The sequence below is a fragment of the Diabrotica undecimpunctata genome, unplaced genomic scaffold (genome assembly GCF_040954645.1).
Source record: "Diabrotica undecimpunctata isolate CICGRU unplaced genomic scaffold, icDiaUnde3 ctg00002818.1, whole genome shotgun sequence".
NCBI classification, from domain to species: domain Eukaryota; kingdom Metazoa; phylum Arthropoda; class Insecta; order Coleoptera; family Chrysomelidae; genus Diabrotica; species Diabrotica undecimpunctata.
The window spans coordinates 1-14,318 of NW_027314022.1; the positions used below are offsets into that span (position 1 = coordinate 1).

General features: G+C 34.4%; 1 protein-coding gene across 1 annotated transcript; it reads left to right on the forward strand.

Moving 5' to 3' along the window:
- Positions 1–9: 9 nt before the first annotated feature.
- Positions 10–13,697, forward strand: LOC140432099 (intraflagellar transport protein 46 homolog; the record flags this gene model as incomplete). Its single annotated transcript, XM_072519936.1, is given in 6 exon segments — positions 10–71; positions 5,268–5,359; positions 5,362–5,501; positions 5,503–5,526; positions 8,968–9,080; positions 13,355–13,697. Coding segments are annotated over 6 exon segments (717 nt in total), but the record flags the coding sequence as incomplete, so codon positions are not given.
- Positions 13,698–14,318: the final 621 nt, after the last annotated feature.

The window sequence follows — 14,318 nt, forward strand, 5'->3', positions numbered from 1 at the left end:
CGCGCTATCTCAGAGTACGAACATTTAGAAGTAAATGATGAAATTAAAGAAATATTTCAATATATATCCCGGTAAGCAATGTATAATGTACCTAGATAATAAATCCAAAAAATACCGGGAATACAAAATCATGATCTCAGAATCATAGCTAACTTATATCAACAACAAAAAAGTAAAGTCAAACTGGAAAATGAGCAACTCTTTTGAGAAGCTTTGGAGGAGATTTCCATAAATAATTTTAGAAATGCTGACGACACCGTCTTACTTGCCGACAGTCCAGACGGACTTTTATCGTCCATTTTGGACATAGGCCATAGGCCTCTTCCACTCATTCCATTGATCTCTATCCTGAGCAGCATACTTTTAATTTTTTCCGGCTATTTTTTTGTGTTAACGTTGGTCTTTTTATCTAGCAGTGTTACCTGCGAAGCTCCATTTGAGATTAGCAATTTTTGTTCGACTTTTGTTTTTGATCTTACCAGTCGTTTCTCTTTTTATCTGACAGTCGTTTATCTGACAGTCGTATATCTAACATTGCTCTTTGCTCATTGCTCATTGCTCATTGCCTCAAAAATTTTTAGTTTAGGGTTAAGTAAGTACACGCGTGGATTACAATGGTAACAGAACACAATCTATTTCTTACACCTAGACCAGTATATTGCTTAAAAATAATTCTTTTAAGCAATATACTGTGCTAAAACAGATCCTTATACAAAAGTGAAAGAAAAAGGAGAAGCAGGTAAAACAAGGTTCTGACAAATTTCGTGGCGAAATTGTGTGGGAAATTGAGACAGTGTACTAGAAAACTTAGTTGGGAAGCCGCGAGTAGATTACCAACGCCCAGTTATGATAGGGCACTGGGCACTACAAGACGAATAAAAAGTATCTGGCAAACTAGCAACTCTGCAGAAAATTTTGTTTGTCGTTTTTTATATAAAATTAAATTTCTACAACTTTGTACGTACTTACTGTTTACTTTTTATCGTAAAATGGAAAATAAAAAGTTATTAACAAAAATAACTAAAAATTTTGAACCTGACCTGATCTGGTTATTTTACCAATAAAAAGACATCCGAGCAATATTATAGAGAATTTTTCAAGGAATAATTTTCACAACAAATTTGTTAATTTCATTATTTCTCTGGGTTTACAGCACTCCGAAGTTGATCGGGTTATTGAATATTGGTAAGTTTAATGCTTCGTTTTTATCGAATTCTTACCAGTAAGCAAGAACCCGGTCATTTTCGGAGCGCTGTGGAACCCAGGGAAAAATTAATCAAATTATAGAAATTTGTAGTGAAAATTATTTTTTGGAAAACCCTCTATAATATTGCTCTGATTTCATTTACTTGTAAAAGGACTAAAAAAAATATAAAGTCCAAAAGAAATTTTTAGTTATTTTTTATTTATATCTTATTTATTTTCTATTTTACGATAAAAAGTAATAGAGAATAAAGTTGTAGACAATTTAATTTGATGCAAATAATGGGTGATAAAACTTTCTGTGGGATTGCTAGTTTACGAGATACAGCGCGAAAATCCTTTGCACCCCTTTTTTAAGATGGCGACCGAGGGACCAGAGTGGTCACCCCACAAACTTGAATTTAAGCTTATACTTACCATCCCAACACATCAAAAAAATTAAATTGCGTCCTCTAAGAATGCACGCTAAGCCCTAAAAGAGTAACAAAGCAATGGACTAATAATATTTTGAGAACGATGTCAAAATAAACGTATTTTAAACTGAAATTCTGTTTAACTCTCAAGTAAAATAGTAAATAATAAGAAGATAGAGACAGAAACATACAGGGTAAAAAACCATATCCATGATGAACGGAATTCTGTGGGACCAAACAATATCTAAAGCGAACAAACAACTCATATACAACACCATACTTAAAAGTATAATCACATATGCAGCGAAGTTTGGCAAATGAAACAAAGAACAGAGAAACTGTTACTAGCAACAGAAATGGACTTCTGGAGAAGAGCAGCAGGAAAATCAAGAAGAGATCGGATACCAAATGCGAGAATACGTGAAATGATGGGAGTCAAGCATACAATAGTTGATGACATAAAACAAAACAGTTAATATGGTACGGCCATGTACAGAGAATGCCAGATGACAGGATTCCAAAACAGATTTTGACGTGGACACCACAAGGGAGAAGGAAAAGAGGAAGGCCGAGAAAAGTTGGAGAGAGGGAATTGAAAAAGAACTAGAGGAAAGAGAAATCCCTCCAGGCCTATGGCTGAATAGAGAAGAATGGGCGGTTAGGAGTCGGAAGGCGTCGGAGAACGCTGAAAACCAATAGTAGTAGTAGTATAGAAGATAGATTGATAGATAGGATAAAGCACCAGTTATTGGCCTCTTAAGGAGAGCACGTCGATATATCTATGAAATGTTTTTACACTGCGGGCTATTATGACTATTTTTGACATCGTTTTATTATTATTTCTGCATTTTGCACAATTTTATTATGGTAATCTTTCATATCTGAAAGTATTTTACATGTGTTCTTTTCTAAATGTGCAAATGAACCAGGATAGTGGCCACACTGTTGCAGTTATTGACACGATATGTATTAGTGATTGGCCATCATTTTTTAAGTAATATTTTACCACGTAACTCGTAATTTAAGATACGTAGGTAGGTAGGTACCTATTTGGGTAAGCAAGGATTTTGTAATAAATGTGGATACAAAAAAAAAGTATGTCAAAGTAAACTTTTATTTTTTATTTGACTTTTCTTTTATTTTGCAATAGAAAAGTAAACTTTTACACCTTTTTTAGTTTTGTTGAGGTCATTTCTATGGGTTGACTACTTTTCTCTTCAGATTTATTGAAAGTTTTAGTTAATTTTTTTATATCTGAGTTTTTTATTTTCTTTTGGTTTTTTTTATAACTTGTTTTTCTTTCTTTCGAGTGTTCTCTGTTCTTTTTACGCTCCTCGTCTAATGTTTTTCCATTTTTTTCTTTTCTATATTTCTTATCTGATGAAGTTAGAACAAAAGGAAGCTTTTGAGTTTGCTTCTTGCATACTAGGTAAGTCGAAATTTATTTGTATTATTTACAGATCTATTTTCAGACATGTTTAGGGTTGTTTCGGGCTTTTTTGAATAGATCTTCTTTAACCGTTTTCGTCATACTTGATTCAACTTGATTTGTATGGTCTTCTATTCCTTGTATGTTGAAAATTTCATCATTCTCGGGTGCTAATCCAGGTAGCGTTCTCGATGTCAGGTATGTTTACAATTATTTCAGTATCATCTATTATTACAGTATATCATTTATCTCGAAAATTACTTCACTTGTTTCTAAAACTTTTGCTTCTCGTCTAAAACATTTTCTTGTTCGTGGTTTGGAGAAATTTCTACTGTCAACTTTTCTGCAAATGCTGAAACGATTTATTTCAATATTTGGTAATCATTAGATTGAGTTTTACAATTATTTCGACATAGCTGTTTAATTTTGTCATTGCCAACTATTTCACAAAATTGTTTATAAGAAATTGTTGTATTTGGATCAATAAGTGTTGGCAAATGTTTGTGCTCATCCAGATTACCTTCAGTTTTAAATTCTTTCCCAAGACATTTTGATAGTCAATTCAGACGAATTTCAAGAGAATATACCGCATTCCATAAACCCGCTTCTGATAACATTTAGATTTAACATATCTATAGTAGATTTTAAAACTAAAGCAAACTGTACTTTTGTTAACACTTTTTGGGGTTGTCTCTCCTAAACTAAAGCACAGTTTTGTTCCAAAAAGTTTTAGAGGCTTAAACGCAGCCACATGCGCTGGTTGCATTAATCTCGTGGCATTGGGATATAAAGGTACCAAAATAATTTTCAAAACCTCTACAAAGTTGACTTGTCTGTACAGTTAAATGGGTTCTATGCCCATCAACAAAAAGTATCACCGGGCATGTAATATTGTTTTGATTTAATAAAGGTTAATGTATTTCCAATGTATTCGTAAAGTTTTTGTTATCTATCCAACCATTTTCTGTTAAACCAATACCCCACGAATTCAGCACAGCACTTGGTATATCATTAGGCAATCTTATGGGGATAAATTATCATCGGAGGTAAAATATTTCCTATTGCAGAAAATGTCAACATAACTGGTAAGTTAACCTTTGAAAGGTTCCAGAAGTAGAGAACCCTACATAGCCAAAACCTTTTTATTTTTGGGACATAAATAAAAGCATGTCTCGTCTCCATTGAAGAACCTTGTTGGGGTCTTGAAGAACACCTTCAATTCCTTTTTTTCTAGATAATATTTTATGTTGTGAAACCATTTGGTATGTCTCTTTGGTTAATGTTTGAACTTGCTGATGTCACTCCTCTGAAGCCATGTTCTACCTGGTCTAATTTTCAACAAATGGATTCACTCTAGGGTTACTCTCTAAAAGTGTTTTAACGGAGTCCCTAATGTCGTCAACACGAACAGGAAATCCTCTATTTTCACAATGAAAAATCCAGAGTTTAAGTTGTTCCTCTCATTCTTCGAAGAAATGGATCTGGTCCATGCGTTATCTTATTGTGAAATATTTCAATTTACGGTAACTTATGGTAGCTCTGGAAATGTTGAAAATTCTTGAAGCTTCTGCTCACTCATACCATTTTGAATTAACTCCAACGCTTTTTAAACATCGTTTTTGGAATACTTTTTTATAAGTGTTTTCAGTTTTAGATCGTTTGGCATAGTTGCTAAAAATATATAATAATTAGTTATTGGCCAAACATAAAACACTAGTCATTAACATATGTCAATTGATATATTGATAATTTCATGCATTAGTAGTTGGCCACCTTAAAATTTACGTTATTTGAATAAATAGCGCTGGATCGTTATATTTCGGACAGGACACACACTTTATTCTCACACAAACATAAAACATAAGTAGGAAGAGAATTTCGTATATAGTACTTACCGGCTAACACAAGTTTCTCTAGATAAATAACAAAAATTCGCTTGCAAACTAACGGCACAGAATAGTGTCCTCAATCAACGTCGAATACTAGCTAAAACATGGTGGTTACCTTGAAACTAGATGTGTCATACTCTAGCATACGTGATGCCAAACTTAAAAAAAGTAGTCAGATTTAACAAAATACCAAAACTTTCCTAATTTTAATCAAAACATATTAAGGCCAATAGCTCACTCATGGCCAACAACCGATGCATTTACCTTATAAATGAACACATCTTTATCATTCAAATACGAAGAATCAAACTAAAATTTAAATATTTGTTACAGGTACATTCCACAGCAAATAAATCCTGGCTATAAATTTAAACCGTTCATTCCCGAATTTATACCCGCTGTTGGAGACATTGACGCTTTCTTAAAATTTATCCCCCAGAAACTACATTGATGACGAGCCTTATAAAGAAAAATTCGAGCACTTGGATTAACGGTTTGGATGAGCCGGCTAGTAACCAAAGTGATCCTGCAGTATTATATCTGCAACTTAAGGCTGCGTCAGAAAGGCTGGAAGAAAAATGATGAGAATGTGGTATTTATACATTTAATTTTGTATATGATTTCTTAATATATTCAATTTCTTTTTATTACGGACACAAAATTATGAAGTGAGAGTTTTTGTTGAAATTTAATTTTTTCTAAACTGTTTAGTTAATTTTTATTTTACATTTTACTCTAGTATGAAGTATTAGGAAATTATTTTCACGAAGGGATTTCTGCCTAGACTAATTGGCATGATATGGATACAAATTATAAATCCCCATGCTAGTGCATATCCATGATAGTGCATGGATAGTAGATTTCGCTCTAGTGTCTGTCGGTAAATATTTTAAATATTTATTTTTATAGATTGAAAAGGTTTTATTTAGTTGGAGCATATCATGAGTTTGCTCTGAGGAAGCCAAGAGACAGAAAAATAAATCAAACTAAACTGGGTGATCTTGATCACATCTTTTTTGAATGTCCTAAGTTTCAACGACTAGCCTAACAGTCTTTCTTGCTGGTTCCAAGCCGGATAAACAAGGAAGGTTAAGCGGAAGGCCAACAACCTGCACTTATAAAAAACAGTTTGTTATGAAAACTGCAAGTTTGCCTCGGAACCGAACATATACATATAAAAAACGACAGCCGCAATGGAAACGGACTTTGAATGTTGGAATATGGAATGTTCTAAGATAGTACCGGACGGGAGCATCTATACATGCAATAAAACAGTTAGAAAAAGTAGGAATGGACATTACGGCAATTCAAGAACTAAAATGGCTAGACACTGGCAACATAAAAATAGACAAGGCGGTCATTTTCTACAGTGGAAACCAGACAGTTAAACACGAATTCGGCACAGGTTTCGTAGTACGAGAAGAATACCTGAACAGTATTATTAGTTTCACGCCCATTAGTGAAAGACTTTGTTATATTAGACTGAAAAGAAAATGGTACAATATCTCAATTATATCCGCACATGCTCCGACAGAAGATAAAGACGAACATATTAAAGATTACTTCTATGAACAACTCGAAAGAACGCTTGAGAAAATCCCCAAACAAGACATGCAGATAATCTGTGGAGACTTCAACGCAAAATTGGCAAAGAACCTAATCTAAGACCGACAATAGGACAACACAGCCTCCACGATATCTCAAACGACAATGGACAAAGGCTTGTAGAGCTAGCATCAGCTAACAATATGATTGTAAAGTCTACTATGTTCCAACATAAAAACATTCATAAACAGACATGGGTCTCTAATGACCACTCCACGCGGAACCAAATTGACCACGTAATTATCGATGCTAGACATTGAAGTAATGTGCTGGATGTAAGAAGCCTCAGGGGAGCAGATGGAGATACAGACCATCACCTAGTAAGAGCAAAAATCAGGTTGAGAATATCTTCAAAGAAACCCAAGGCCAACGAAGCATTGTGACAGTGAAACATCGAGAAAATGCAAAATGAGGAAATCCGAGAAAATTACAAACAAGAAATTAAACAGCATCTAAATACAGTAGACCAGAAGAACGTGGAGAAAATATATATTTTGGGGCAAACCTACCGGTAGAGAACCCCAAAATAGATGAAACATTGCAAGCAATTAACAAACTGAAGAACGGAAAAACTCCAGGCTCTGACAATATACTGGCTGAATTCCTTAAGTATGGAGGAGAAACTCTACATATACAAATACACAAACTAATAACACTTATATGGAACGAAGAGAAAATACCAACAAAATGGCACGAAAGTGTAATAATCCCCATCCATAAAAAGGGAGACGAAACCAAGTGCTTTAATTATAGAGGCATCTCCCTACTTAATATGGCATATAAAATCTTATCAAACATCCTATTAAGTAGGCTGACACCGTTTGTAGAAAATTTCATGGGGGAATAACAAGCCGGATTCAGAAAACATAGATCCACCATAGATCAGATCTTTACTCTAAGACAGTTGCTTGAAAGAGGATGAAAATTCAAATATAGATTTTCAGAGATTTTTATAGATTCAAAAATAGATTTCCGGCAAGCGTACGACAGCATTAAAAGGGATCAGATGTAAAAACAATGGCAGAACTTTCAGTTCCAAAAAAACTTATCTAGCTTGTTAAGTTATGTGTGAATAGCTGTAGATCCAGAGTACGGATAGATAACAAACTCTCAGAATCTTTTTCAATAAGCAGTGGCCTGAAACAAGGAGATGCGCTGTCACCTCTCCTCTTTAATATCATCCTGGAGAAAGTAGAAAGAGCCAGCACAACTTAAAACAGAATTACTGACAGTAAATGGACCAAAATTACTACTAGCATACGTGACTTTTAATAAATTGGAGGTAGAGGCAAAGAAAACTAGTTTAAGGGTAAACGAAGAGAAAACCAAATACATGTGCATCAACAGACAAAATGGACGAGATAGAATAGGGCAAAATGTTACAATAGACCCATATAACTTAAGACATAAAAGTGGAGAGTTTTAAATATCTCGGAGCAACAATCACTGCAGATAACGATATTGCGGAAGAGATTAAAGGAAGAATTCAGGCAGCAAACAGATGTATGTACAGCCTCCACAATACTATTAAATCTAAAAGCCTAACACGAACATCAAAGATTAGAATATATAAAACGGTGATTAGACCGGTGCTCATGTATGGGTGTGAGACGTGGACCCTGACCAAAGAAACTAAAAGAAAACTTAGATGTTTTGAGAGGAAAATCCTCAGAAGAATCTTTGGGCCTTATCACGACATTATTAGCAACCAATACCGAATGAAAACAAATGCTGAGGTCAAGCAGATGTATAGAGCGAGCGATATAATCCAAGAGATTAAATCCCAACGTCTAAGATGGGCTGGCCATGTCCATAGACTCCCTAATATACGCCTTGCCAAGTTAATATGGGCGGAAGCCCCCACAGGAAGAAGGCCCTTAGGACGACCACGAAGGCGATGGAGAGACAATATATGATCAGATCTAAGAACAATGGGACTACCCACTGACCCAACGATTATGGACGACCGTTCAAGATGGAAGCAAGTTGTGCAGTCAGCCAAAACCCATCCTGGGTTATAGTGCTACGAGAAGAAGAAGAAGTTTCAACGGTATCTTTTCCGCTGAAGCATGTGCTATATATAAAGCACTTGAATGGTGTTCTCGTGTGCACTGATTCATTATCATTATTAAATGCATTACAAAACTTTAAAGTCACATATGCGCCAAAGTAATTGAAAATGACATTTGGAATACGTGCCACCGTGCGAAGTAGCAGCGGTGCACGTTTAACGTGCGGTGGACATTTAAACAATGTTTTGTTCCATACACAATGGAACTGAAAACCCTTTCGAACCAATAAAAAATATCTCACTTTGTTTTATTTAAATTTAAATATAGAAAACGATTAACCCTATAATATCCTTGCGTTAAATCAATAAATACGTATTATTTAAATTAATTGAACTGTTTAATATTTTTTATTGTAGGTTGTAAAGAAGATAGACAATATCGAAAAAAGTTCAAAAACTATTGAAAAATGGATAAAAGACATATCTGATTTACATAAAAGCAAATCTTCTGTTGTTGTTCGTTACTCTGAGTAAGTAGATTTATTATAGCTTTTTGTTTTTCTTAATACATAAACAATCAGTTTAATTTTTATACATCAATCATATTCCTCAATATCTTTTTTAAGTCCTGTGAGTATTTACAAAAGTTTTTTGTGTAAACAGATTTAGTATTAAAATTTTATATTACGCATTTGGTTAACGAACGAAAGATAATTAAGACAAAGAACAAATAACAATTGTTTTCTGTTCTGTGGTTAAGATTTAATTTCAATACAGAACCCCACGATTCGCTTACACGTATTTTATCATTTTGGAATCCCCAGAGCGAACTTGTGGTAAGCTCTCTGAACGAAACAAAATCTTTCTGTCATATTAGCAATTATTTTAAAAATAATTTGCACCGGACGCTTCAGCGACATCCATTAAAACCGGTAGAACCCATTTAACACTCTATTGATACCGATTCAAACGCGGAAGGTTTTGGACTTCAACGCCATATATTTGGCTTTTTAATTTATATGTATATAAGAATACTGACGAAAATACTTTATATTTTAAAGGAACATAGAAGATGGGAGGTGGCAATATACCTGTTCCCTTCTCAGGACAAAGTGAAACTAAAACAAACCACGTTAGAAAATACACTAACAGATTTCACAATGGGGGAATTAAGAGAAACATAAGAAGGTTTATTTTCTAAGAAGACAAAAATTTCCAGATGTCGTAAAATTAGCCAACCTGGTACTATTATTAAGTGGGGAAGGTCAATGTAGGAGATAAATTCGTCTAGTCCAGTGTTTCCCAAAGTGGGGGTCGCGACCCTCTGGGGGGTCGCCATGAGGTACTAGGGGGGTCGCCGAACATTTCCAAAATAAGACAAAAGCACCACTTTGTTAGATCATGTATTTTTATTTTACCAACGCCGTAAATAGAAATTAACAATTAATTATCAGACGAAATATAAAACTAAATATTAAAGTCCGTAAAAATAAAAGAGTAAAACAAAGTCAAATATTATAATCTTAATGAGAGCTATACTCCTGTTTCTGTGAAACTAATCTTTCAAATCTAGGCTGTGTATTCGAGACACACACAATTATATCATTTTCAAGTACGAGACGATTTCTACCTCTTGCTTTAATGGCAGTCATAGACGAGAAACTTAACTCACACAAATATGATGTTACAAATGGAACCAAACATTTTACAGCTTCACTCGCCAACTGGGGCCATTTCTGCATCTTTTCGGTCCAAAATTGGTCCGAGTTCTGGGAAAAAAATTGGAGCTTCAACATTTCATCACTTGATATTTCAATAAGTTTTTCTTTCATGTTTATTGGTATTTCAACATGCTGAAAGGAATCGGCTAAAAACGGATTTAGTATCCATATGCAACTGTCGTAACTGTTTTGAATTTCTTCGGGGAAATAATCACAGAGCTGTTGTTTTAAATTGAGCAAAGTAACATGTATGTCAGCAAAAACTTCAAAAATTGTAGCACTGTAATTGGAAACATTTTCCATAATTTCCTGAAGGCACTGGAATAAATCGAGTTGTTTTTTGCCAAGTAGAAGCCAAATAGGATCGGAAAATTGATTTTCATATGGGGACTTCTCATCTTTCAAATACAAGCTCTGCTCCCCCTTGAAAGCCACCTTGCTTCGGTGTGATAGAGAAGATTTTCAAATAAAACACCCATGTCTTCGCAAATTTTTCTAAAAATACGGGTCTGCAAAGCTTTTCCTTTAATGGAATTTACAACTTTAATGATGGTTTTCATAACACAGTCCATTTCAGGAGGTAAAGCTTTGGACTCAAGAGCTTCTCGATGTAAAAAACAATGTCTGTATTTGGCATTATTTCTTGTAATTTGACGACAAGACCAGATTTATGTCCTGTCATAGCTTTAGCGCCATCTGTGCATATATAGCAATACATTTACCCCAGTCAATATCATATTTACTTGTACGTTTCACAAAAGTGTCGAGTAAACATTTTCCAGTGGTATTGGTTTCCAATGGGGAACAAAATAAAATATCTTCTTGAATGCCATTATTTGTATCATATCTTACAAACGTAATGAATTGGGTACAGTTAGATATATCTGTGAATTCGTCCATTTGAAGAGAGCAGTACGTGCATTTATTAAGATTTTCCACAACTTACGCTTGAATATCTTCTGCCATATCACTAATTCTTCTTTGGATAGTATTATTTGACAGAGGTATTGTATTTAATTTTGCAGCCTCTCTTTCACCACACATTATATGTACCATTTCAAGAGCTGCTGGAAAAATCAGATTTTCAGCAATTGTGTGCGGATTACTAGTTTTGGCAACACGATAAGCAACTTTATAACTTGCTAATAATGCTTTTTCATTAGTAGTGGTTGCCAAATGAAAACTGTCTTGCTGTTTGTGAAGGACGTTCAGCTTTCTTTCAAAGAATTCTACGGGCTTGTCTTTTTTGTGGATGTTTGCTATTTAAATGTCGAAGTAACTTTGATGGCTTCATGATTTCTTTTGACAAGACTTGTCCACAAATAACACATTGTGGTCTATTGGAAATAACGGTAAAACCATATTTAAGATATTCATCAATGTAGAATCTGTTTTTCTTTTTATTGCTGCTACTGCCACTTTCAGACGTAGATGGTTCTGCACTTCTTTTTAAAAACTTATCCATAATTTATAATTTATCGTAGACGTAAATACGTAAACGAGAATACGCAAGTCGTAAAATATTTACTCATTACTCAACACCGCGTTCGCCACCATAGGTTGTTTGGATTCGAACTGAGGTTTCGTTTTTCGTTGCGCATCGCTGCTTATATAAAGCCAAAACGAGGCTACGAGAACGTTCCAGAATGCCATCTAGTAGCGAGCGCTTTCGCGATTATCATGGAAGAGTTTTGCGATGTAGACACAAGCTAATATGTCGCGGTGTAAAATGTGCAGTCGACTTCTTATTATTTATTTTTATTGTAAATGCTACTCTGCAGAAGTACCTACTACTCATTACTAGTGGGACAGATCGCAATCATTAAAATAATTGTATTAAAATAAAATAATTGTTTTTGATTTAAACTTAAAACAGTAAAGTAAAATTAAATTTGAGAAACCATCAGATAATTGTAAATTACGCACGCTATTTTTGTCAAATAATATTGAATAAATGAGTGGGGGGAAATTGGGGGTCGCGAACAAATTTTTTAGCAAAAAGGGGTGGCGGTTTAGATAAGTTTGGGAAACTCTGGTCTAGTCCAATTTGATTGCTGGATACCCTGGGAAAAACATACGAAATACTCATAAAAACAGATTACAAAAGGCGTTGGATGAAGGTAAATAAATATCGAAACAATATTTTGAATTTTAAAGAGGAAAATCAACAGAAAAGGAGACGCGCTATCTCAGAGTAAAAGTAACCAGTAAAAAATGGGTTGAAGACAACGGTAGAGGGTTCCTCAGGGATCAATTTTGGGATCGATAATATGGAACATAATGTATAATGCGGTATTGGAGCTAAAGTTTCGGTAAAGGGTGAAAACAGTTGCTTTTGCAGATGATCTAGTCATCCTAATGTAAGATAATATAATACAAAATTGGGATCATAGAAAAGAGAAAAGGCTCTGAAGAAAGTATGCATATGGGTTAAAAAAAAAAAAATAAATTGGTCTTAGCGGCGGAGAAGAAAGCGGTGGTCATACTAAAAGGAAAAAATGAAGGACGGAATATGAAGTTCAATCTAGGAAGGGGTTGAAATTATACCGAAAAAAATGCATGCATGCAGTTAATTCAGACAGGAAAGTTAAGAGCTGGTAAAAAATAGAAAGGATTACACCAGCAAACATAATAAAGTCATAGCTGGTACAGAATACTTTAATATAACGGTAAGAACTATCACGGAAATTATAAAAAAAAAACGTATAATATGATAGGATGCTACAAAATAGGCAAACATGAACTGAACAACTAGGATAGTGGCAAAAACGACATACTCGAAGTTACACTCGACAAGAATCGTTTCTCTAGTATGCTGTAGGAGATATAGGTGTTTAGTGATAAGGTCAGGGTGGCATACTTCGCTAGTAAAGTACTTGAAGTCCCACACTACCCTCGAAAGTACAGGCGCTAAGGTCAGTATGAGCGTCACACTCTTAAAAAAAATTCAACGTCTAAACCGCAACTCTTGAACACGCATTAAATTCGTGTTTGATTATCCTTTGTTATCCTATTATTTTTTTGTCTTGCCTTAAAACTACAGTATTTTTAGAGGAAAAGCTTAAAATTATTTTGATTTTTAGACCAATGCCTGATTTAGACGACCTCATGCAGGAATGGCCTGAGGAGGTGGAAGCGGATCTTAAGAAACACGGATTTCCTACTCCAGATAACAAATCCTTGCAGGATTACATTAAAACCGTCTGTGGTACATTCCAGATACCTTTGGCGAAAAAGAAAGTACAATCATTGTATCTATTATTTTGTTTGTATGGGGCTATTAAGCAAACCCAATTGTATAAGACAACATCTAATGGAAACGACAAAGTCACTGACAGTAAAGAAGCTGACCAATTAGTTCTAGAATAAATTTTTTTATTAAATTAGTTATGTACAATATAAAATTTTAATATTAAATAAATAAAAATTTAGTTTGGTAATTCCACGTTGAAATAGAATTGAATGTTTTTTTTTTTCGATTATGAAGGTGTAAGTGCCCCATAAATACGCTTCAAGAGGTCAGACATCCAACAAAGAATTTTACGTTCCTTATAAGAATGTTACATGACTCAGTGAGGAGAAAAACAGCACAATTTTTAGCCAACGGCAGCTAGCTGGTTTCTTCATCACGATATTGCGCCAGTACATTCATCGTATCTTCGTATCTTGTGCAACCAACAGTTTTTGGTTAAACCCTTACAGTCCCCGTACAAACCCGATATATCACCTAGCATTTACAAACAAAACTTTTCTCCTTTTCAATATTATTTGCAGATATATTTATGGAAAAATTAAAAAAAAAATATCATCTAAAAACAGAACTAATAGTTCACAAGGGAAGATATGTAAATGCATTCTATATGGGCCCATGAAACACAATTACACAAATTTTTAATGATCATCAAGTACGACATTAAGAAGAATCGATCAAATTTACAATGAGAAAACAACAACTCACTACCATTTCTGGTTGTGTCTGTTAATCACGAAGGAGGATACAAAATATGTAACTAACTAACTGAAGTTGTAGCATAACGATAGCTTCCC